Raw genomic sequence first — 26,489 nt, 5'->3', positions numbered from 1 at the left:
GAGAAGAAAAACGACGGAGGAAGAGAATAATAGGATGAAATAAATCGGTCCAAAATAAGGATAATATGGAGTTGGATTATCCGTACGAAATCGGGTCGGAGTCGCAGGAGTCGCCGGTTCGATTTTCGATCGGGCCGGACCTCGTCGAGTTGGGAGCCTGGTCGAATTCGAGTTTCGCGCTCGCGAACCGGCGAAGCGCGACCCGCGACGGGGACGAGACCTCGGAGCCGCGGGTTGTCGACCCCTCTCCCGGGACGACAGCGGGGCGGCGCGCCGGGCACGTCCCGACGCCCCGCGCCCCGATCGCCATGGAGCGCAACGCGCAGTGTCCCGTGTGCACGCTGTACCTGCGCGAGGGCATCACCCTCGACGTCCACCTCGACACCCATCCCAAGGACCAGGTGATCCGGGCGCTGTGCGCGCTGGCGAGGGCGCGCTCCCCGCCGCCTCCGCCCCGACCGTCCTCCTCGCTTTCGTCGTCGCCATTCTTCGAGGCCTTCCCGAGGCGCCGCGTCGGGATCGAGGTCGCGACGGCGGCCCTGGTGCGCGCCCCCCCGCCTCCGCCCACCCCCTCGCCGGCGCCCTTCTCTTACTCTCCGGCTTTCGTCCCCTCCCCCCCGCTGTCCCGGACCTACGAAGAGGAGCGCCGCCGAGCCCCCTTCACCGACCGGGTCCCCGCGCCCTCCCGCGCGCCCCCCTTCGGTGGTGTGGTCGTGCTGCAAACGTGCCAGCCTCCACAACGCGCCTCCGGTTTCCGGATCATCAGCGACGTGAAGATCGAACCGCACGTCCAGGCTTCGGACGACTCCGGTGCTCCGCGTTCCTTCCTCGGTGCCGCGCCGACGCCCCGCGACGCCTTCTCCGTCATCAGGAACGTCGGCAACCCGCCCGAGGTATCCGCGCCCCCCTCGCCCGAAAAGTCAGAGTCGCCGGACCGCGGGATCGAATCGCCTCCTCCGCCTGAGCCGGCGGACTCGGAGAAGGACGGGCCCGACGAGCGCGCCGACTCGATCGACCCCCTCGAGGACGACAAGAGGGAGCCCTACTCGTACGGGAGCGCGTCCGTTTCCCCTCCGCGTGAGCCGTTCGAAGAGGCGCCTGCGGAACCGGACGCGGACGACGCTTCTCGGTACGCATGGAGCGGTCCGCCGCTCGCAGACGACGCCGAGTTCGAAGATGCCGGCCCTGCCAAGATCGAACGCGACTACGTCGACGCTCCGGATCTTACTCGCCGTCGGACGTTCCCGGGCGGCGAGAAGGCGGAGCCGCTCAACATCCGCAGCGACGAGCGCATGCCGCCCAGGGGAGAGCTCTCCGAACAGGAAAGCACAGGCGACGCCGACGCTCCTTGGGTGAGCTTTCTTTATTATTTCAATTATTCACTATTTTCACTCGTAACTCGTATTTAGTTAAGATTGTATTATATACCTATATATTTCTTGATTTTCCACTTTTAATTACATGTTTCCTCAATTATACTATTATGATGTTCGTAGTGAACTCCATTCAAACTCAAGACTTCCTTCTCTTATCATTTTGTCATTAGTCAAATTAATATTACCAGAAAATATATTTAAAAATAAAGTCGAAAACATTCTAATTTATTAACTTTAATGGTCTAATTTAATATATAAGTGTATTACAGAAAAATACCCAAAATATGCATTTTACTTGACATATTTATGGAGACATTTAAACGATAAGATGACATGTACACTCGGGGCCGGCTCGTGGTGTGTGCAAAGTGTTCGGCACATACAGGCATCATTAACGGGGGATCTAGGAAATTGGCAGGGTTTATGACATTACCTCGTTGTACATCAATTCCTAGTTCTTGCCGGAATAGTATGTATACCTACTTTTTTCCAAGAAGCTTGCGAAATTAACTGCATTATGTTAAAATGTTTAAACTTCCAATGTGTATATATTTTTTTGGGTAAATTTTTACTGCATATATGTACATTATGTAATTCTCTAGGGTGGGTGCCATTGTTCCCATACCCTCCCCTTGGATATGCGAGTGGACGCCATAAAGGAAAGTTACTCAAGAGAATCATTTAAATTATTTTAAGCATAGGGCCCCATGCTCAAAGTAAAAATTTAATAAAAACAGACGTTAATATTATTTTTATCACAAAACGTGAAATTACAATTCATATAGCAATATTTCATTTTCCTAAAAAACATAAAATCAAAATTGTCCAAATTCTTGGGTCAGCTATGCAGTCTCAGACTTTGTGTATCTTTGTAAAATTCTTATACCTAGACAGAGCCAGCTTCATGCTCCACCAAAACTCCATCGTCAATTTGGCCCTTAAAACCGGTGTAAAAGAAACAAGTGCCAAAACAACTTGAATGTGTCATTTCTATTAATCATTTCTTAATGTTTGTTTTTGTCGCAATAATTCAAGAAAATATACAAAAAACTATGCAAGACGCACATGTTAGATCTTATGTTTTCTTCTGACAGTATGTTTCGGAAATAATAGACGTTTCAAATTTCAACATACTTTGATTGCTAGCTGTGATTCAAAAGCTTTTTATGTCGCTATCTTTTTCAAAGTTAGCAATATTTTTACCAATGTATAAATTTATTAAGATTCAATAATGTAAAGATTTGCTATATAATATATAGTTCCAAAATGTATTACTGTGATATTGGAAATAACAAAAAATTGTTTTGCAGTTTGTGTATATGTATATGCAATTAATTTACTTGCGATTTTGAAGAATCAAAATGTCGAACTGATTAAATTGAAATCATTTGTAATTTTATTTGGAAATACTATATTAGTGTATTTTATTTATTACTAGCGGACCTGGTAATGCTTCGCTATTGCTAAATTTGAATATACATATGTACTGTGAATTAAATAAATACAATTTAAGTTTGATATCAATTCATTCAATTAAAACTACATGAATTAAATTGTGGAATAATTATTTTTTTCTGTTTCATTGCTGTTTCGTTTTTGATTGTGTTTTTTCTTTTTCTTTTTGATTAATAAGAGATGATAATCTCCATCATGCCAGTATTAAATATATCCAGAAAGTAAATGTTATTTTTATTCTGTTCTATTTTGTCTTTTCATGTTTTGTTTCTTCCGGTTGCCATTTAGAAGGTATCAAGATCTTCCTCTATATCAGTTATGTTATGCAGTACTCGATGACATGACAATATAAACAGTTAAATGCTATTTAGATACGATCTGGTTTTATTATTATTGCAATAAATAATATTTAAGCCAATGTCTCGATCCCCGATTACTTCACTTGATGTTTTTTTTATTTCTTTAGGCGTTTCGAGACATGGGCGGGTCGACATCTTATGACATTCTAGGAGGAGACGCGTGGCCTTCGGACGGCTCCGAGGCAGACGCGCATATCGACTCGCCGGGTCGCGACTCGTGAGTGATCCAAAACGTCAGCTAGTAGAATTTGCCACGATGCGAATTTACATTTTAATATATTTCAGCGCCGGCATCGAAGACAATCCTATTGTAGTCTCCGTCAAACCGCCGGAGAAAAATTACAAATGCGCCACTTGCGGCAAAGCGTTCGATTGCCCCAAAGAAAGGAGGGTGCACAGAACTAAGGAGCATCCGTCGACACCGAACATCGTCGAGAAGAGAAAGCGAAAGCAGACTTTCGACTGTGGGTCAGTCTCCGTCAAAAAGGAGACTTACGTGAAGACCGAAGTAGCGCCGATCGCGACGCATTCGTCGACCGATCTGGTCGCTTCGGTGTCCGTCGACGTGCCGATCGAATACGACCCGAATCCGAACACCGACGTCAAAGTCGAGAACGAGGTCAAAGTAAAGATTGTCAAAGTCGAGAAGAGAAAGCGGGGAGACTACGTCTGCGCCATATGCAAGACTGACTTCCTCAACGACACAGCCTTCCACGAGCACTTGAAGATTCATCCGTTGGAGTGCACGATTTGCGGGAAACTGTTCAACCGTAGATCCAATCTTCAACTGCATCTCAAGAGGCATTTGGGAATCAAAAATTACAAGTCAGTATTTATTCGATATGTTTATGCTATGCGGTGAGCGAATTTTAATATCGATACGATTTTGCGTTTGTTTCAGATGCGACGGATGCGGAAAAGCATTTATAACGAGACAGAAGATGTTAGAGCATAGAAACGTGCACACCGGAGAAGCTCCCGTCAAGTGCAATCTGTGCGATCTCACATTCCGTCGTTATTCCAACATGGCCCAACATCGAAATCGGCACCATCTCAAAGTGAAAAAAAAGCTGCGAGACTATATATGCGCGTGCGGGGAAGTGTTCCACTCGAAGAAGAAGCTCGCCTGGCACAAGGAGATCCACGACGACAAGCCCAAGGCGTGTCTGCACTGCAACGAGAAGTTCGTCCACGTCGCTTCTCTCACCAGGCACATGCGGCGGGCTCACAATAACTACTTTGTGCCCGACGAGAAGCGAATCAACGAAAACGTCCCGTGTCCGGTGTGCAACCAGGTGTACCTAAAGTCGTCCATCGAAGCGCACATGAAGACTCACGCGGGAGACAAGCCACACGCGTGCGTCATCTGCAACAAAAACTTCACCACCAAGTGGAATTTGAAGCTGCACAAGTGGACGCATGCTAACCGTTCCAGCAAGCCGTTCAAGTGCAAGCTCTGCAAGGGCGCCTTCGTCAGGCAGGCGGATTACACGTCTCATATGAACTCGCACAAGTCCATTAGGCCGTACACGTGCAACTACTGCGGATGCCAGTTTATCAGAAAGTACAATTGCTTAAGGCACGTGAAGGAACACGAGAATAAAAAGATGTACGCATGCCAAGTCCCCGATTGCGGAAAGTCCTTTCATAGAAGTTACTACCTCACGGAGCATCTGAAGGTGCACTCGGGGGTTAGGCCGTACTCGTGCAACATTTGCGGCAAGACGTCCGGTACTAAATCCAATCACAACAAACACATCAAGATCCATCACGCGAGGGAACCCGTCACGACCGAAGGATGAGCTCCAAAGGAGGACTTTTGTATGTTTATATTTTTTCCAACAGACTGGACGCGTTCGCATCGAGTAGAACAAAGTTCGAGGGTGCGATTTGTGCGAACGTAGTTTTAGTAGCAAAATTGAATTTCGATGAACGAAACGAGAGACTCGCACGTCAGTAGGATAGATACGTTCCGGAATAAATTATATCATTTTATTACGTATATTTATGGAATTTTATCGCCGGCCGTCGGTTGTACATATTCTATTCGGCGACTGGGTTAGTTGTTTTATTTTTACGGAGTGACTCGTTCGATTGAGAATCGTGTTTTGTATTGCCGTGATGATTTATATAATATATGTATTGTATATAGTATAGTATGTAAAGTCTTTGAGTTTTCGTCGTGACGACGACGATATTGAAGATATTTTTATATTCAATTAATAGTAGTTCAAATTGACAGGATATATATGCGTATTAGGCGTGGGCGGTGAGATACTTTCCCTCTCGATCGCTTGCGTGTGAAGTGACAAGAGTGAGTGAGAGATAAGAGCATGCGGTCAGCGTGCCCTTATCTCTCATTCACTCTCGTCGTTTAACACGTGAGCGATCGAGAGGGAAAGTATCTCACCGCCCGTCCCTGATGTGTGTGTATATATATATATATATATATATATTGAAAAAGATCGGCGACAGGTGTGGAAAATGTGCAATAAGATTGTAATTTTACATGTTGACATAACTGTTTCTTTTTTTTTGTATTTTTTTTACGGTAATGCCATAGAATAATATGTACAATTAGAAGTGTAACAAGCATTTATTTATTAAAACTGGCGGTCATATGTGAACTATGCGATTCTCATATTTTTGGGTTGTATATTACATATCATACTGCACCGTTCATGTACACTCATAATTTTGTTAGACAGCTTCGACTGAAAGCACTTATCAAGTATTTCATTATTTCATCGATCATATAGACTTTTTTGGTGTAGGATTTTGCAACAATAACAATAAAAATATTTTCTGAAGAAATATAATTTTCATCACAATAAAATAAATATTTATATTGCTAACAATATCGAGTGTGATATCAATATTATTTTTTGTTAATGTATCAGACAAGACTGGGTATATAGGACAGAGTGAGCTGACCGTATTCCCACTTTGAATAGTTTTTTTTTACCATTTTCTATAAAAATAAACTTAAAATTTCTTAAAATTAAAACTTTGAAGAGCCAAGTAAACCATATTTCTTTCATAAAAAATAATGTTCTACAGTTTATGAATTTTCCTACTTCATCTCTGACCCTGTGTCATTTTATCTTAGGGAATTATGGTCGGTCTACGTTTGTATTTAATAGAAATATTCAGAGGAATTTTACATTTTGTTACTTAATCCATTTATAAAAAAACATTTTAGATAAATAAAAATTAATGATATAGAACGCTTTGCAATCCTGAGAGAAATCCTCTCAAGACTTTTTGCAAAAATAGTAGTTTATATCCGGTACCGTTGACATTTCATGTCTATGAAATTTGTGCTGCATTTGTTCATTTATATTTTCATCTCTTACAATTCTTCTTGATTCGCATATGACATATTTGGACGTTAAATTGCGAAATTGGCGCAGCTTTGTTTTTAAGTATTGGCCAGTGATTCGCATCGAGTCGGCAATTATTAATTGACGAATATTTAAATTTTCACCAGTATTACAGTTAAATCGATGATTTCGTCTATCCCGGCGACTGAGCTGACTCGATGTGTAGGGCTGGATTTCTAAGTTATTCAGTTTTAAGTACTCAATGTCCGCATGAGGTGTTCACTTATATATACATATTTATATTATATTATATATGCGTTTATTTTTATATACAATTTGTGGATAACTGATGTTCAAGGCTGGATTTATTTTACTATTTCGTTTTGTGATATTAACCTTTTTGTTATATAAGAAATGTATTAATTCGTATAAAAATAAGGTAATTATTTTAAGTTATATATATATATATATATATTTCAAAAAATTAAAACAATAACTACTTTTTTTAATTATCGAACTTTTAGAATCCAGCCCCGTGGATGTTACTTTAATTTATAAAAAAATAAAATCTCAATCAATTTAATTGATTATATCATATTTGTAAAGTGGTGTAAGATTGTATATTGAATATTTTGTTTACGATATTTTTAGAGTGGTCGTTCTTAGTCAATCTATTGTTTTAAGATCGCGTCAATAATTTGAGGTATCATCGATTATTTTTAATTATCGAATGAAATCTGAACTAATTGACAATGAATTAATTTAATAGCGAATAAACCAATTGTTCTTTATTAAGACTTGATTTTAATTTAGTAGTGCCTGAATATTGTAGTGTTAATTAACAATCTGAAAGATCTACAACTGTAAATAGCAAATACAAAAATACAAAGGTGAGTAAATAATAAAAAAAAAAATTTTTTAATTTAAATGTGCCGTTCATTCAATTCTCAAGTCGGCTAGTGTGATATTTAAAGGAACTGCATGACATTGTGGTGTACTGATACATGATCTCCATGTGAGGCTATTTCGATTCTCTGCGACTTTCCTTCACGACGCAGTAAATTGCTGCAATGGAATGGTGTTATTACTCAGTGTGTGTAACCTCTGCTGATATGGACATGCATCAACTACCTGAATTTACGGATTCTGCTCCTACTACTGCGTTCTTGTGTTTCATATTGCTGCTTTTAAAACTATATGTGGCACTGCTCAAAAATTGAACAGTGAGAAACTGCCAAAGTGAGTCTCTTCTTTCCCTAAGTAAGCAAGCGCCGAGACTGATATGTTCTCTCATATAAAACACAATACAGTAAGCTGTTTAGTGCTAACAAACGTTAAATTTAGAAGTCTCTTGTGGTCATTATATACTAATATGAGAATTTTTCGTAAAGCGCCTATGTATATTATTACACGTTTAAGTTTTGTATATACAGTAGACCCCCCAATAACACGGTAAATTGTTAGTGACTAGAAAATACTCATACAATTTTTTGTCATATGTACGCATGAAATAGACGCGTGTGGTGAGATATCATCCCTTTGGCTCGCTCACACCTAAAGTAAGGGACATCCAAATAGCACGTCCCCAATTTACCGTGTTATTGGGGGATCTTTTATAGGTAAAACCAAATTTAGGCATCAAATAATAAAAATCAATTTTAAATATATGTATAAATATAATATATTCATTATCAACATTCATTACAGTTTTAAATAAATATGATCGAATCACCCACATAAAATTTTGACATTGATAAAGTAAAAAAACATTTTTTTTGATATGTTACATGATATTTTTAAAAAAGAAACAATACATCTAACACGAAAAAAGCTAAAAACTTAACGCTTGATCATAGTGATTTACACGTAACAACATACACGTATTAACGTAAATGCACTGGGAATGCATAAAGTATATAATAAATACAAACTAATCAATCAAAATAAACACATACATAATACAACACGAACAATAGTATACCAAGCTAAATTCATAATACATGTCGTTTGGCTAGTTACTCAGCATATGCATAAAATTCCTCTACGCGCACTGTGATGCAAAAAACCTATTTTAAATTTTGTTTACAATTTTTTCAGATAAATTTTACCCTGTCGTTATCTTAAGACTATTCAGTCTTAATCGTGAAATGATAAGCAGTCGACGCAACGCTTGCATTCAGCCTGATAAGTCTCCGCCGCCTATCTAAATTTTGCTTCAAAGTAAAAGTGTACGTGCGTAGAGTAATTTTAACATTCATACGAAAGCTACATATTTGGCATTTTATGCGCATGACAATGAAGCGCTAAAGAATTATAAATTTCAACAATAGGCATTTATTAGTTTTAACCGATTCTGCCACCGTTTGGTTTTTATATGTACATAAGTTTTAATATAGGCTTTTGTATTTAAAACACTCCACTCACTAGTTTATATATAACAGATGTTAAAACCGTGTACTGTAGCAAATCTTATAATTCAAAATATAATATATAAAAAATCAAGGGTTTTTACAATGGAGTAATAATACCAGGGAATAAATAACAATTATTCTAAAATCAATATTGTAGAAATATTCATTGAACAAAATTTTAGATTAATTCTACATAAATATTTTATTAAAATCTGATAGAATTATTTCTAGTTCTGAATCGTTGCATTGATTGGTTCCTTCGTCCTTATCAATCACTTTTTCTTTCTCTGGAATATTAAACTTTCCGGATTATTATTATGATATTATTAGTAGGTATGTAGGTACTGCCCTTTAAATTGTTAGATGGATATAAAATAGATGTAAGTATTCCAAATTTGTTAAAAAACAAATCAGTGTTTCTCAATCTTTATACTTCATATGGAATTGGAAAGATATATCAATACCTTCTATTGATTGGCACTTAAAAAAATACATATACATTGGCTTAATATAAGAACAATCCAGAGCTTTCTTATATAAGATATTTCATAACACTATCATTTGAATGCAATATAAACTATTGTCTTGTATACTTGAAAATTAACAAAATATCAAGTTTGGTTTAAATATTCTGGTTATGTTCCTTACTAGTTCTATTCCCAGATATATTTAAAGTAAATGTGTGTTCTGATTCTTAGAGAATTGAAAATGATCATCTTAAATAGATATGTTATTTTGTAAGTGGAACAAAATCAATTCTTCTTGTCTTTTAAATATAGATACAGAAGATTAACCGTTTAGTTGTTGATGGAGCCTTGGAGATATGTTCGTAAAAATATTATTTGAAACAAATGCCTTACAGCCCATTAAAAATGTATCCGACTCTTTCTTCAATGATGACGTCAGATCCAGCCATTCTCTCTAAAGTAACAAAATCCAATATATCGGACTTCGGTAATTAAAGGGTCAAACACCGAGGAGAAAATAGTTTATAAATTAGCTTTCAGCTCGGAAGAAGACTACGATGTTCTATATATATATATCAATAAAATGTGGTAGATTAAGCCGATATAACAATGTATAAAAACAAAATGTTCAGTCAATATCTTTTAAAACTTCTGTTCCACTCATCTTGTGGCTTAAGGAAGAAATACGTTAATGCTAAATAAACCGCATCAGTAATCAATATATTATAATAAATATTATTAGTGTTTTGGCCGTTTTTACAAACAATTGTTGCTTTTTACTTTGGTCATTCTTGTAACAAGCCATAGTAATTTTTGATCTACTTTCCTAATTCCAAAAAGCACAGATGAGAAAAGAATCATAAATTCAGCATTGTTATCCTAGCCGTCCAAGTATTTGTTAATTTTTTGTGACATAATACACTGAATTATATAAGTTTTGCTACATACACTGTTTACGTTTAAAAATACATATACATTTATATTTTGTGATTATTAAAAATTCTCTATCAGTTATACTAGTATATTACCGCTACTTGAATATACTTTTGGTTCTGTCGGTATACATTTTAGTCGAACAAGACGACGCGCTTGCCTAGAGGGTTTAGGCAAGTTGCGTGTCCTCAGGGAATGACCTCGTTGTGCTTCACGTGCTCGTCGTGTCTCTGAACGACACACTCCACTATAAACGACTCTATCTCCATTCCGGCGTGGACTTCTTCGCGCGTCAACACAATCTTGAAACTGTCGGTCGGCGTGACGAATACGACGCTGTGCCTCCTCGTTTGCAAACTATTGGCGATCACCAGCTAAAACCACGAATTAATTAATCGTTTTGATTAAAAAGTCACATACAACGAAGACTCACTTTATGTTTGTATTTGCTGAGCGACTCTCTCGATTTTGTGATCAATAAATTATCGTCAGTCTCGAGTTTGAACGACACAACGTACGCTTTAGGCACCCATAAGCTTACTAAAGGAGACAACATTTTAGGAACGAGTTGAAGTTGAATTATAGGAGCGCCTTGACCCGATTGTATTTTATGCGTTGGCTGAAAATAATCAATCGATTAGACAAATTGCCCTAGCCCTCGTATTCTTGTAGCTTATATATATGTCATACCATTTGATTACTGGGTACGTAAAAATCGGAGACGGCTGCCGCTAAATATAACAGAGCATTTGGTCCCGAAGGCGCAAGGCATTCGCACGCGGCTCGCAACAGCCATAGATAATCAGCAACTGTAGTAAAAGACACATACAGTATTTTACCGGCGCTTTGTGCGGCTTTGTACCGATACAAAATGGGCGCCACCACATCGACATTCTCGGGCTTAACTGAAATTAAATAAATAATTAATTTATATGGAAAAGGTATTTTTTTTTACGGTAAGAAAGAAAACAAAACAGATTTTAATCAATTATATTAGTGGTGGGCGTGAATAAGTGGACAACTGGAGATGCATGAAATTTTAAATTAATAAAACAGGACACCATTTTCAAATTCACCTCCCAGATTTCCATTCACAGGTAGCCCCGGAGTAAAATTTCAACCAAATGATGATTTACTTACATCAAAGTCATGTTTTTTACTATTTTTGACAAAAAAAATTCAGTAGCATGACACCAAATAGATTGGCATTACAAGTGGCATAACTATTTGTGATGACTTTTTTCTTATCGCTATTAATACTTTATAGAACATTAAAATTACAAGGTTTTATAAACGTTAAAATATAAATGACGCATAACTGAATCAGCGGCTTTTTAACAATAGTTTTAAAAATTACACATAAGTGCATCAGCGGTCTATAATATGTTAAGTATGGCAAAGATTTATGATATATAATATCAAATGTGAAATTCAATAATATAGGTTTGAAACCTCGACACTTGGATTAATCAACTATCGTAAACTAAGAACTAGAATCTAATATTTTTTTGTGATTCGAAGAACATGCAGATTTTTTAAACATTATTATAACGAGTACACATTTTTATAAGGTATTATTTGATTATTTTGTTATTGTGAAAATTTATATTAGTGATTGAAATTTTATTATTGTCATGGTGCAACGAATCGTTTTAAATTATTTTTTTTTCATTTTTATAAAGCAATTATGACTGTAGCCTTTTTCTGTGAGTTTTTATCCATTCTTTTCTAAAAAATAAGTAATTTAATACCTATAATTGTGGTGTTGTCGTCCTTCTCTTGTATATCCAACATATCCATGAACCGCTGTCCGTTGAAATGTCTGACGAACGGCTCGAGCGACTTCTGTCGATACATAAATATGACTGCATACCCGTGATCTAAAAAGTATTCAGCGGAGGCTGAGCCCCTGGTGCCGGCGCTGAAGTTATCCACAAATCGTACGGTGTTGTGCTCGAGCGGAACGGTAGTTCCGCCGGACTGTGAAGTAAACATTTCGATCATTTATACGTTCTTGTATACTGTTAGACTTTAACACTCGGTAACTGACAGTGACGAGGGCGAGACGCTGTCGATTGTCTCGGTGGCGCTGGCAAAACTCAGCCAGCAGCGAGCGGTTGTCTTCGAAGTCCGCCGGCGGCAAATGCGACCCGTAAAACTCTTCCCATTCCGGCGCCGTATTCATTGCTCCGACACCTGAACTGTCACACGGATGCCTGTTGATTGGTCTTAACAGTGCTAATAATAGCCATTACTATGATGGGATAAAATAATAATATTTGTTTTCCAACTCACTGTACAGAATTACTAATACCAGGGACGTCATTTGGAGTTGTTGGCAGGTAAGGGCATTTGCATCCCCTTGAATTTGGACAGAAAAATACATGTCATTTACTAAAATACAGGTGGCCCTCGACTTTCGACTAAAAATTTACAAATTATATTAATTACTAAATTAAGTGACATGTTTCACAGTTAATCAGTAACGAAGCAGAAAATACAGCTTATTTAGCGCCACGGGCAAAAAATAAGTTGCTCTTCTCCCCACATACTATCTACACATTACTTTTAAAACATGAGCTGATATATATTTAAATATTATACATTAATACTACTTTATCGTCAATTATCTTTCGAAAATAATTTTTAAATAAATAATAATTAAAATTAACTACAAGCATTTTAAAATTTATAGTTATAAAATATATAATAGTAGCCAACAAAAGGATGCACATAAGAGCGACGAGGTGCAGAGAGTAAAATATATAGTCAGTGATACTGCATAGCCGCTGAATTATTGTACTACAAATGACTACAACTACAAATATTGTAATATGTTACGATTTATGATTTAAAAAAGGGATTTTGCTGTTTTGTTACTATCGCTTCAACTACAGTAAAGTGTTTATTATTTTTTCTCTTATATTATGAATGGTGGTTAAATACATTTTTTGATAGAACTGTTTGAAATCTCATTACCGTAAAAATAAATAATGACATAAAGCTGGCCACTAAATATCATACTTAAGGCCGAAGTATCATTTTTTTGTGTCAATTTCAGGCAGGTTGACGTTTCGTTCTTTGGTGTAATTAAATACACACCCAACGCGATGATTTGAGGAGTCAGTCGTCCAATTCTTGAGAATTTAAACGTTCAATTTGTTGTATATTTTATATTGCAAACTGTAAGTGATCAATCTCATTACCTTCATTGTACACAATTGAATGAAACTTTCATTTATTTTCAATCCAGTTTCAACAATGGATCGATCGACGCCATCCTCTAGTGCCAAAAAGCGAAAAGAAGAAACAAAAATTAGCGTTGACAATTCAGGAGTTGTGGAAGTGAGTTTGTAGTCGGTTCAGTTTAACGTTTTATATGCTATATATTTTTTTTATATTCATTCAGGTCGATAACTCCGGCGCTGTGTTGACGAAGATAGCCACTTTGTACGCAGAGCAGCTAATGAGCGACATTAACCTTTTAGTCGGCGGTAGAAATTATCCGGCTCATAGACTTATACTTTGCGCGACCAGCGAAGTTTTTCAAGTAATTTAGATACGGCTTGCATATGAGTATTATATTATTTATAATTGAATATAATTTTAGGTTATGTTGATGAATCGCGAGTGGTCCGAGTGGCGCGAAAGTGCGATCGAATTGAAAGAAACGCCCCAATGCACCGAAGTGTTCCCCCATTTTCTCCGATACTTTTACACGGGTCAGATTAAAATATCTCAACAAAGTGTTCTTTCCGTGTTGTCTCTAGCGGATAAGTATAACGTTAAGGATTTGGTGAACCTGTGTCTCGATTTTATGCAGCAGCATATGGCGCACGCGGTCAAGCAAGGTCAACTGGTATCTTGGTGGCAATACAATATGGCTTGTGGTCATATTAAAGTGGCAAAGGTATTTTAATATACTTATATATTGCTTACAGAGTTATATTTATTTACCGTTTATTTTTTAGGAGTGCCAAAACTTCGTCAAATGGAACTTGGAAATGTTGGCGAATACTAACGACTTTGGAAACTTTGAGCCGGAAGTTTTAATTAGTCTTTTGCAGCAGAACGATTTGGTTGTTCACAACGAGATGACTCTTTACACGTGCGGATTATATTCTTTATATTATAATTAGTTACTGAAGAAGTTGTGTCAATTTTACACAGTAAAACGTATTATATAATAATAAAACAATATTTTTTATAAGAGCAGTAAATTTTTGTTCTAATATTAAATTAATAGTAGATTATTATTTATAATAATATATATATATATTTACAAGTTTTTTTTAAATAGATTTGTAACTCGCTGGTTGGAGCATCAACATAAAAGGCTATTGGCCGCTGAAGGGCAAGATTTATCAGAAGATGACGTAAAAGGTCATATGAAAGAGTTGGTTCTTGCTACTCTATCCCACATAAGATTTTCAATGATGACTCCCCGACAACTTGCCGAATTGTTATTGAATCCGTTCACTAAGAACTACAAAGAGTTTTTACTCGAGTGTATGGCCATCGGAATGAGCTATCATTCAGGTTCTTGTTATTATAAAATAAAATATACATTCATAGACATAATCTTATCATAATATTTGTTATCCAGGGCACGACGATAGGATCAGGGAAATTTTCAATACATCCGAAGGCAAATATCTATTCACGCCTCGTCTGTACACGGAAGACAAATGGAGCTGTATGTTAAACATTGAAAATTTCAACTCTTTGCAATGTTATCATACTAGGACTTTCATGTTTTCGTCACACGTGGCAATGCAAGAGAGTGCATGTAATATCTAGATGATACAGCTATTTCTTAAATAAATATAATATTTAAATATTTTTGCATTTTAGGCGATAAAATTTGTGAGTGGATGGTAGACGTTTATCCCAAAGGCGTTTGGTTCCACAAGTCTTTTATAATCTTCTGGAATAGAAAATACGAGGTTCCAGAGTCAGTTTTAAGAACAGTTCGTATTGCTGTGTCTTGCTGCAATCCGCCACAAGGAGATGATGATCCACATTTGAGAGTTAAGGTATATGTGTTTTCAAGCATTTGATGTTTACACGGAGGTGAAGTAATGCGTTGTATGTATCAGAAGTCGAACAATATTGATGGATTAATCCATTTTTTGTTCATTTTTAATAGTCAATTAACCAAGTGCTTATGATTACAGATTGGTATACTGATTTCTGGCGTTCGATGGGGCATAGAACATGTTACAAAAGTCAAAGAATGTATCTTTCATTTTTCAAATCAACAAAGAATATTAAACATTGACAATGTTCTCGATTTCGACGAACTGAATACTCCAATCTATTCGATGCCGCACCACGGTCTGCAACCGACAGATCATATTCCATCTGCCTGGTCTCGGTGAGTCTTATTCATTGACTAAAAAGTCTTGTTCATTGAACAAAATGTCTTTAAAACAAGTCGATTTAAGTCCGTTAATATAATATTAATTTTATTTATTTATTTACAGTCCGAATCCAAATTGCGGCAGTTGTTATCAACGTGATATTGCTAACGGGGCACCAATGGGAGTGCGTGACTGGGCATCTCTTAAACTAAGCCCCGAAGATTTGCCTATTAATCTCATCGGAGAAGCGCGAGATCAGTTGAGCGTAAGTAATTTAATATATTTTCAATCTTTACTCAATAAAAGTTAATTTATAAAGTGATTTATTTTTCGTTTGATTTATAAAGTTTTTGTTATTATTTTTAATACAAAACGTGTTTTGTTTCAGATACAAATTGTGATCATGCCACTGTCAAACGTATGCTGCGTAGCATCCCCAGAATTTGTTAAATGAAAGTACTTATGAGTACATCGAAATATATGTAATATTGTTACTATAAGATTATTTTATTTTTATTACTCGTTGCCAACTGTACGCACAAGTTAAAGGAATTTATGTTTTAAATGTCTGACAATCAATATTGAAATGAAAACAAACTTACTTATATTAAAAATTTAATTAATAAATTATTAATTTAATATATGCATACTTTGAGTTTGGATTTATATTCACCTCGATTTATTTTTATTTCATCAACGCACTATAATTTCATAACTTCTTATTAATAATATATCATCGCTATACAAAACAATCTGACCATCTGTTAAAACTCCTCAGATTAACTGGTTAAAAATATTATTACATACAATATGACTTAGTCTAAAGTATTAGTCATTTATCTCAATTTTTCAGTTGATCACATTTATTGTATTGCGATGATATGGTCTTCTAAAGTTTCAACTTCATCGTGTCGATTGTGATGATTATATTCTATGTAAAGCCATCTAGTCATTTATTGTTTGAAGGTTTATAAAATGTTTATATAATTGACTGGTTATTTAATGGCAATTAGTACTTGCGTTAATTCCTCAATTTAAAAAATGTGATAAGCATAAGTAAATATAGTTGAGGACCAATTTATGTATTATAATAAAAGGTTCCGTTCTTAAATAGCACTGCCATTCTGTAATTTTAAATGAATGCTTCATTTCGAATACTGTAAAAATATTTGCTTATCGCAATGCAATGCGATTTCTTATACGGTAAGATAATAATTTGTTAAATATTAACATTTGAGAAGACTGTGTATTTAACCAAATTTAATTGATTCTCACTATTAAGTTACTTGCCACGTGATTCTTATTGAATTGCACATTATACGTATAATTCATTGTACATTTGATAAAAATATGTAACATTAAAAATTTATATTTAAGCTATTGTAAATAAAATATAAAAAAGCTGATACTAAGTGTTTATAAATTATTATGTGTATTGTAAATTCGTTACCGACATGTTAATAAAAAAAATCAAATTCTCAATTACTTAGTTATTTATAAAATAAACATTAATTAAGTTTAAAAAAACATTTTTATTAAAAAAAATACATTATTTTTTCGGTGTAATAATTCCCTCTAGCTGAGCCTAAATTAATAAAAATAATGTATATAATCAATTGTATTTATAAAGTATTAAAAAATAAGATTAATCGTATACCTTCAATTGCATATTAGTCTTTTTAAGTGTCTCTACTTCCTCGTGATGTTTTCTTTCTTCGGCTGCTTTTAATTCTTCAGCCCTGCGTTCGATCTGTTCAGTCTTTTGCATCCATTCCGTGCATTGTTTTTCTAGAGCTTTCTTCTCATCTTGCAGACTATTAACTTGTTTAATCAGATCAGCTTTACCTTGCTCGGACTTAAAATACGTTTAATATTATCATAGTGAATATCTTATACATACAAATAAGGTTTCGACCCCTAAACTTTTTATTATAATTATAATATAAAAGCCTTAGTAGAGTATAGAGTGTATCAACTCAAGATTTAAAAATAGACTGACCCAATATAATAAACATTATTTGATACTTTAAGAGAGCAACTGTGAATGGTTTATATTATATAATAGATTGTATGGCAAGAAGCGCTAAATTTTCCATAATATAATTTATTATTTTATAATAAAACTACAAAAAAAACACTAATATACAAATCCCAAATAAATATCATCAGAAACAGCACTAAAATGAGGGCCAAAGTCGCCGCACGCATTTAGCTGCTGTTTGTTCTGTATAAAATAAATAGCACTATTTTATGACCATATATATTTCAGACTTTAGAGTCATTACATTTTCTTAGATAATGGAGAAGATTGATTTTTATAAATATTCATGAATTTCTTTATTATTTTACTGATGTAAACAACAACTTAATGTGGATTTTGTCTCCATTTCCCTCAATAATTTTTTGACACATCTTGCAAAGGAAACCGCAAAAAACTAACAGCAAATTTTGAATCGGAGCATAAATGTACTCGTTGACCCCACAGACTAACACATAATTTTATTGAAAAAATTTAATCTTCATAGTAAAAATTGTTATCATGTTTAATTACAGCAAAATAATGCATCCTTTGGTTGTTCTAAGAATGTATTACTAGCCACTCCCGATAATAATTATTTACTTTGATAAGTGACGTAATCGGTAGATAGAGCTATTTTCGTAGCAAGCAATAAGATTTAGATTAACTAGAGTCATCATACTTAAACGTAAACAATGATTATTTAAGATCTATGATAACAGTAAAACAATACATAATAAAAGAACTAAGAAATATGTTAAAATCATAAATGGTAAATCTATCCGCGAAGAGTATCAACTTTGTGATAATAAAAACTTCTTAATCCTTCTCCTTTATACAAAAAATAATAACCTGTAACGCCTTTCGCATTCCAAAGGCAATCGAACTACAATATAGAGTCTCGTACGCTTCCATCGTCATGTTGACTTCGTCCCGGATCCTCAACAGCAATAAACCTCGTTCCGCACAATTAATGGTGACCTATTGCATAAATTACTCATAGCAGTCATACGCATTCAATATTATTGTATTAACCACAATTAAAAAATAACAAATACTTGTCTTATCAATTCGTCGAAACATTGAGAGTACAGTTGCCTTCTAACGGGACAAATTCCAGTTTCTCGTGCTTGTCGTTGTTGCAACTTTGTGTCGAGGGTCTCTTGCAGATTCATCACGTCCAAACGAGTCGCTGGCGTGGAGGACACTTGCTGGATCCATATTTGACCTTCTTCCTCCCATTGCTTCGGTGGTAAGATGGCGTTTAATATTTCTTCGGTCTCTTTCTTTGCTTCGGCGGTGATATGTGATAAGCCCGATGTTCCTTGTGATGGAGATATGGGTCTTCTAGCCTTGATTTTTAAACATAAATATTGAATTTAAAAGTATTATTAATACTAATAAAAAATGACGGAGTTTATTTGTAGAGGCCAAAACATTGTCAATATGTTGCCTTTAAAAGGATTTACATATAAATTATTTTTGCCACAAAGATAAGAAAACTCTTATAGCTTCAAATTTTACATTAGTCATATCATTGTTTTAAAGGCTTTTGTTCCAACAAAATACATAAAACTTATTCTTTGTTACATAGCATATTAGAAGTTTTCGACAGAAAAATTTTCCGCTATGCGGCACAATTGGCTTTGAGATTTTCATTAAAGAAATCAACAGCTAATGTGAAAATATCCAAGAATTTGGTGCTACGTATCCAAATGAGCTTCCTTTGAAATCGGTGAAATCTTACAATATAATATGCTTTTTTAAAAAAGGAGTACATTGTAATGGTGATATAACATTGAAACCACGTTACACAAGTTAATTAACCCTTTGATTGCCAAATATCTAGGCGAGAATTCTCCGATTCTACGTCATGACTTAAAAAATAATATTATATTTTTAATGTTTTTTTCTGGTTTAGATTCAGGAACGTCATTTCAGCATTTTCCGGGGAGGGGGCGCGAAAGTTGACTAGTCAGTGGATGTTTTTTTTAATATTTCGATTTGATTAAGGTCATAAAAATAAGCCGTTTTTCTCAAAATGGACTAAGTACACGCAAAAAGGTGATTACGAAATTGCATTTGAAAGCGTTAATGTTTGCCGATAAAGACATGTTCAAGCTCTCCAATATATTTAATACCCATTTCAGGGAATCTATCAAAGCTCTCAGGATGCGTGCTTCCATTTAACATACATTAAATATGTAATATATTTAATATTCTTAAACTAAACTAAAATTGATCGCAAAAGTTTATTAAGACCAACAAAATTGGAAGCTGGCATACAAAATAAATAATAATAAATGGGGCGCGCCGCTCCACCTGTGCATTTAAACATCCATCAAAACAACATGCTGGATAAAAGTTAAAAATCTTTCTGTTGAAAGCTTTTAAACATAGTTATTTAGCGCTTTGTATTATGGATATAGAGGCATTGAGATGTGCGCAGGAAATGACTGTCAGCTATTGATTGATTTTAAATGGTTTGCAGTAATTTTTCAATGTCATCGAAGGGTCGCCCAACTTCTTAAGTACCTACCGAGTGTTGACAATGTACGACACATTCATGCCTTATAGTTTTTTATTTGTTTTTAGTTTTTCTTTACACCAATTTTTGCCGCCCCAAGCAAATGCATTGTTTGCCTACCCTAGCTCTGGGCCTGCCAGTAATATTGTATACACAATATATCCCAACTTAATTATTTGTCAATCTAAGCCAGGGGTGGGGAAACCTGCGGCCTTTTGACTGACGCCAGAATTTATTTGGTTTTTTTTTATAAATAAAAATATATTTCCTTTGATCAAAGAATTATAAGCAAGCTTTTGAAAAAAAAGCGTAATCAACCCATGATATGTTCCCAAAATTTGTGGTACTGATTTTGAGGTCATCAATTGAAATTTCTTGAACGCGGCCTTTTTTGTTTGGAACTAACTTAATGCGGCCTTCCAACGAGAAAATCCCTAATCTAAACTATAGTTTTAAATAACCATTTAAATGCAAAAAGCTGTTCTTAAGTTTAGGTAAGACTAACTTGTATTTATCTTAATTTAAATTTTTCACTATCAACGAAAATATCACAGCAACTTACCGATTTCTTTTCAGGATGTGTCGTAAGCAAAACGGGATTTTCATATTTCACTAACGTCTCATCGGAAGAAATTATTTTTTCCGCCATTTTATTCTAAGATAATAACCAAGTAGCAATAAGGAGCACGTAACGAACAAAAATAATTTTAGCTGTAACTATGCACTCAAATCAAACATTTCAACAAATAACCATAGCAACGCAAACGAGATAAATAAAAAAACGAACGATTAAGGTAAATTAGTTTATTTGAAAATTACGATTCATGAGATTTCACCACAAATACATAGATGGCAAAAATATGATTTTAATTAATGGTCATAAACATAAAATCTTTATATTCTTATAATATCATTGGTAAATAATCATATACGTATAATATAAAAATAAAAAAATAAACTTAGTCTAAATTACTATAAGAAAGGATTTGGAACATTATTGCGAATCACTACTAGAGCTTGAGCTGGAATCTGTGGACATGACTTCTACGTCTTCTTGAGGAGCGTCTTTCGGACCTCTAGTACCCGCTGAGCCCTCTAATGGAACAGAAGCACCTCCGACGGCCAAATGGAGCTCTCCAGATGGATGCCAAGCAAACTGATTAGCCGCTGAAGCCGGCACATCTAAAACATTCAACAGAACGTTATCTCTTTTCATCGATATAACCTTCCACACCTACAATAATACCTCCAGTGGTGATTCTATGAAGGTCGCTCAGAGACGGCGCGTGACCATTCAGAGGCAAGTCACATAAACGGCCCAAAAGTCCCAATCGCATTTCTATGTCGGTCGGATATGGACGACGTGGATCTCCCGGCTGCCATGACAACGGTGCACAAATAGCATTTGAGGCGCTTATCCTAAGTTAGTAAAAGAACATGTTTAGTTATATTTCCCATATGTATTTTTGATGAGATAGTTTTATCATTATAAGTATTAACGGTACTTTCCTGTTATCGGGAGAAAATTTTATTCTAAAAAAATATTTATTCATTTCAAATTATTTATACACATAAGTAAATTGGTTGCAGAGTTATTCATGGAGTGTTCACGTTTTGACCAACACTCACTCAATCACGCCTAACCAGTTTAAAGTGAAAACGTATTTACTGTAGGGCTTCTATTTCGGTATGAGGCAGTTTGAACAGGTTCATTTTCAATAAAAATGTAATTGTATATAAATAAATAAATATTTTTTAGAATAAATTTGACCCCCACTAACAGGAAAGTACTATAAATAAACAAATGAACTATAGAAAAGTAACCTATGTGCAAATTTGATAAGCTCTTCCGATGGTACAGGCCGCTTCCTCGATTTGAATATGGAAGACAGTTTCTGCCGAGCTTGATACAAAGACGTGGCTAAGATTTGTTCGGCGTCTTTCAACTGTCGTTGCAATTGACTTATATCTTGATCTTGATTGTCAACCTCTAGTTTTAACCTATTCATCTTTTCGTGTATCTTCGCCTGTTCGTCGGCCAACTCTAGGGTTTTCTTTAATTCCGCGTCCTTAGCTAAGAGTAATTCAGTTATCTGAGCGTGCTCGGCGGCTGACATTTTCTGCGGCTTCGGTGCGATACTGTTTTCGATTATTTCCCTGCAATACATCATTGATTGGAGGAGTTCATTGGCGAATAGAGCTTTATAGTACTTATGGTTTGAATTATAATTACTTGGCTATCAATTCAATGTCGTCTATGAGGCCTAAAAGACGATCGCGAGTTCCTAAATGAGCCGCCATTCCGGTGTGATATCAGTTGTTGACAAGCAAGAACACAACCTATAAAATAATTGCCATATGAAAAAACTAACTACCGCCATTATTCTGTGTGAAAAAATTAAATTAAAAAAATGCGTTTGTTATAATATAAATTTAAATAATGTTTTTAAATTAAAAAATGATCTAACATTAATATATTAATTATGAGGGGGTAAAAAAAATTGGTAATGTGACACAGAATTATTAATATTATTTATTCAGTATTTACCTAATTGTATATTTTATTACTTTTTATCACTAATTGCAAATTACAAAAACAACACATAATTTGAACAGACCTTCCATTCTATTAAATGTAAACAATTTTAATTTAGGTGTTATTCTGATTTCCGGATAAACTGTTTTTTCTTTTTGCCAGAAACTTGATTTTTAACAAATTTCGTTGACAATGCTCCATTATATATGCTGCTAATCTTCCAAAGTCCAATATCTATAATATATATTTTTTACAAATTCTTTTGCTTCTTATTTTTCCATAAAATTAGTTTTTTAGCTGTTACGTGCCCAGTTAACTCTAATTTATTTATGTGTCTTTGAACGCTTGAAAAATCAACCAAGGTAGATTGTGTAGAGTAAAAATCATTAGCCAATTCCGACGAAAACTTCTAAAATTAGGGCCGTCCGTATTAAACCTTCAAATATTAAAAAAAAACTGTACATTCCTGTATGTACGTATTTTTATGCAATTTACCATCTTTGATGAAAGGATTGCCATACCAATTAAGAGAAGATGAGATAGGAGATACTTTAGGGTACTAATTTCTAGAAGGGGGAAATTTTACGGCTTTAAATATTGAATGAAAAAAGACCACCACTAGTATATGTCACTTATGGCAAAAAATACTTAAAACGTTTTGCAAAATTGTAATTATTTGTATAGTTAAATGACCTAGGTAATAAAATGAGTGTAAAAAAGTAATTTATTTAATTATTATGGTAATAAGTACTTAGAAATAGTACCTATTAGAAATATATATTTCATTAATTTTCATTTACCATTAACTGCGTATTATCATTTTACCAAAATTAAATTTTATAACAACTATGCATAGTTAGAATCCTAAATTTTTCAGGTGAGGGATAATAAAAAATGTCGGAATTCGGATTTAAAATTAAGTAATTTCCTGAGTTGCTTAGAAAACGCCGTCAGCTTAGATTTATCTTATTGTAGGTTGCTATGTGACTGTCTGTTAATCAAGAGGGAAAAAAATATTTTGCAGTGCAATTTTCTTTGCATTAAAATGAAAGAAATGAAAATTCCAGATCTATATATAATTTTATTCAGTATTCGTTTTATTAGGCACAATACAGCATATGTACCTTTTTAATAAATCTATAATAATTTCTTATATATAAACGTTAATTTATGTATTTCATATTTTTTATATTATTTTAAAGACCGTGTTTTATAAGCCTGTCATTGTTCATGTTGTATTATTAATAAAAAAATGTCCGCATTTAACTTAATAGTTACATACCGTTGTTTTTTATGTGGATGTTTATAACATCTCTATATGTCTTATAGTTATCTTTAATTAGATAATATTTTACACTTTATATAGTTTTAATTAGACCCAGTAACTAATTTATTAAATTCCAATTGTATTAATAAATAAATACATATAAATTAGCGTCGTGCTAAGCAACTGTTATTCATCACTCATCGTGACTATTGGTTATATAATGATAAATTATTTTAATCGATTCAAGTTGAGAATGTACTTGCATTGAGTTTTAATAATATTGTTTACGAATTCCGTTACGTGTGCAAAACATAAAAATATAAACGAGAATATTTAAAATTGTTATTGCAATTATTGTGTTTTCTTTTAATCGTAGTGTTTGCTGCGAACCATTACACATTTTACAATAACACCGCAAAATGTTTATTGTTTAATAACATGACAATAAAAAGGATATACAACTTGACGTAAATCTCTGTGCATTCCGTTTTGTTATTAATTTTCTTTAGCGTGAATTATAAACATAAACTATTTTTCTCTTAGAACATACCAATTTTTATTTTTTTGTAAAATATTACTCGTACTTTGCATTGTTATTAAATGCTAGGTCTTGGTCATGGCTTCAACCACGGTCGAGGTTAATAAAAATTATTGTAGCACTGCACTTCATAAACATGTTTTTTGTTCTAGTATATGACGATAACGGATTTTATATCTATAGCGATACATGTAATTTTTAAGTAGTTACACTTATTTTTTAATTCATTTACAATCACGTTGTAAATATATTCCAGTATATTATTATATTATCATAAATAAATAAAATACTAGTAGATTCGTGCTCAAATTAGAGTTATCCAAATGTAAAATCTAGTTTAATTTAGTTATTTATATTTGTTTATTTACCGGTTATGGTTAGCTATTTTATCTAATAAAATGATGTTTTTTAAATGTTAAACAAGTTTTTATATTATTTTTAATCTGTTTATAATATGAAAACAAGCAATATTTACACATGATAAAATATGCTTAAATAATTAAACTACCAGCAAATTTATTTAGATCAAACCTATAGCAATGTCAATGAAATCAGAGTAAAACATATAAAATACGTGCAATGACAACCAATGTTAAAATAGGTTTCAATATTTCAATATACGAAGTTAAAGCTTTGATTATTGCAATAGGCAAAATTAAAACATTTATGAATTGAAACAAAGTATTCCAATTTTCTCTTTTTAATGAAAGATAATATTTATTATTTTTCTAAGAAAGCAATCTTCAGGACTCTTCTTTATCACCACATTTCAAAGACATATTCGCAATAAGCTATAATAATTTATGATTGAAGGTATTTTTCATATCAAAAAAGCAGTCCAAAGGCATAAAAATCTTTACTTGAGTACCAGTTTTTCCTCTCCTTTTCCAAAAGCATATCTTCCTTTTAATCTACTTCTTTTCGATCAGATTTATTTCGATAATGCGATTTATCACTATATTAAATCTTCCATTTATTATATTTTCGTAAATATTTGGTCAGAATATTCACTTTATTGCAGATTTGCTAATCTTTTGGGTACACAATTAATTTTAAAAACAATGCTTGTCACAACTAGGTGATAACATCTGCCCCGGTGTAAGTCATGATTGATTTTACACAGTTTTTTATATGTAATTATTATTGCTAATTACAATTGTGTTATTTATATGGGGAATTCGCTCTATTGTTCTATCAGAGTTCTGCTCTCTACTGCATTATGAATATAAACGTTGAAAATTTAAAAAACGAGGCAGACATCCATTTTATCAACATTTGATGTTTTTGTTATTGGTTGTTCTTGTTTCAATACGCGGATATGTTCAATTGTATTTATAATATAGATAAAACATAGTATTGTTACTCAAGACTCTAATTTTTAGTAAATAAAATATCAACGTAAATATTTATTGTTATCATATTTATGAAGCTACCTACAAGGCTATATAATTAAAGATTAAACAATTTAAGAAATATTATTACATTTCAAAGTTATTGTAAATACAATAGATATAATAATATACTTTAATATATTAGTACTTACTTACGGTTTACTTTTTAATGATATTTTTATTTTTCACACTAAATTTTAATTGATTATGTACCTACCTTGTTCTACGCTTATCTAAGCGCGTAGTAATTATCTACACTCTTATCGTAGCTTTTATTGCTGTGTTCAACATCGCAGGAGTCGTAATATATCGTAGCATCGTGAGACCACGCAGCGATCACGCCAAGTTCATTCCATAACCACGTGAAAGATGCATGATGCACTAGTGCGCATAATAGTGTCGCCACACTGCAGCCTAAGCCTCTATGAGACTTTATTAGCGTGCACCTGTGCTTAGAATATGTATATACAATTTAGATATATTATTCATATAAAACTTGCGACCTTTTGATTTGTCAGGCTGACTA

At 34.3% G+C, this 26,489-nt stretch overlaps 5 protein-coding genes across 5 annotated transcripts; 2 read left to right on the top strand and 3 right to left on the bottom strand.

Annotated features, from left to right (window-relative positions):
- LOC148239454 (uncharacterized) lies at positions 1–5,108 on the top strand. Its single transcript, XM_088191568.1, has 4 exons — positions 1–1,352; positions 3,298–3,407; positions 3,476–4,015; positions 4,092–5,108. The coding sequence occupies exons 1-4, from the start codon at positions 66–68 to the stop codon at positions 4,990–4,992; spliced, it is 2,838 nt and encodes a 945-aa protein (XP_088047694.1). The 5' UTR covers positions 1–65; the 3' UTR covers positions 4,993–5,108.
- Positions 5,109–8,169: 3,061 nt separating this feature from the next.
- Ppcs (phosphopantothenoylcysteine synthetase) lies at positions 8,170–12,565 on the bottom strand. Its single transcript, XM_088191405.1, has 5 exons — positions 12,375–12,565; positions 12,076–12,304; positions 11,015–11,229; positions 10,758–10,943; positions 8,170–10,698 (listed from the first exon to the last, which is right to left on the bottom strand). Exons 1-5 carry the CDS (start codon positions 12,507–12,509, stop codon positions 10,513–10,515), a joined length of 951 nt encoding a protein of 316 aa, XP_088047531.1. The 5' UTR covers positions 12,510–12,565; the 3' UTR covers positions 8,170–10,512.
- A 791-nt stretch (positions 12,566–13,356) lies between these two features.
- Tango10 (transport and golgi organization 10) lies at positions 13,357–17,169 on the top strand. The gene is made up of 11 exons (XM_088198849.1): positions 13,357–13,509; positions 13,578–13,669; positions 13,734–13,874; positions 13,935–14,234; positions 14,296–14,432; positions 14,625–14,863; positions 14,931–15,113; positions 15,179–15,360; positions 15,502–15,701; positions 15,811–15,952; positions 16,076–17,169. Exons 2-11 carry the CDS (start codon positions 13,586–13,588, stop codon positions 16,139–16,141), a joined length of 1,674 nt encoding a protein of 557 aa, XP_088054975.1. The 5' UTR covers positions 13,357–13,509; positions 13,578–13,585; the 3' UTR covers positions 16,142–17,169.
- Positions 17,170–17,199: 30 nt separating this feature from the next.
- On the bottom strand, positions 17,200–20,991 carry Dnali1 (Putative inner dynein arm light chain, axonemal Dnali1). Its single transcript, XM_088201193.1, has 5 exons — positions 20,794–20,991; positions 18,763–19,056; positions 18,557–18,685; positions 17,345–17,542; positions 17,200–17,272 (listed from the first exon to the last, which is right to left on the bottom strand). The coding sequence occupies exons 1-5, from the start codon at positions 20,878–20,880 to the stop codon at positions 17,237–17,239; spliced, it is 744 nt and encodes a 247-aa protein (XP_088057319.1). The 5' UTR covers positions 20,881–20,991; the 3' UTR covers positions 17,200–17,236.
- Positions 20,992–21,020: 29 nt separating this feature from the next.
- On the bottom strand, positions 21,021–22,606 carry MED4 (mediator complex subunit 4). The gene is made up of 4 exons (XM_088200066.1): positions 22,465–22,606; positions 22,056–22,388; positions 21,478–21,650; positions 21,021–21,413 (listed from the first exon to the last, which is right to left on the bottom strand). The coding sequence occupies exons 1-4, from the start codon at positions 22,530–22,532 to the stop codon at positions 21,226–21,228; spliced, it is 762 nt and encodes a 253-aa protein (XP_088056192.1). The 5' UTR covers positions 22,533–22,606; the 3' UTR covers positions 21,021–21,225.
- Positions 22,607–26,489: the final 3,883 nt, after the last annotated feature.

Source organism: Plectrocnemia conspersa, unplaced genomic scaffold, assembly GCF_051122295.1.
Source record: "Plectrocnemia conspersa isolate PC_06_02 unplaced genomic scaffold, ASM5112229v1 ptg000001l, whole genome shotgun sequence".
Taxonomy (NCBI): domain Eukaryota; kingdom Metazoa; phylum Arthropoda; class Insecta; order Trichoptera; family Polycentropodidae; genus Plectrocnemia; species Plectrocnemia conspersa.
This window is presented reverse-complemented; position numbering and strand designations above follow the sequence as displayed.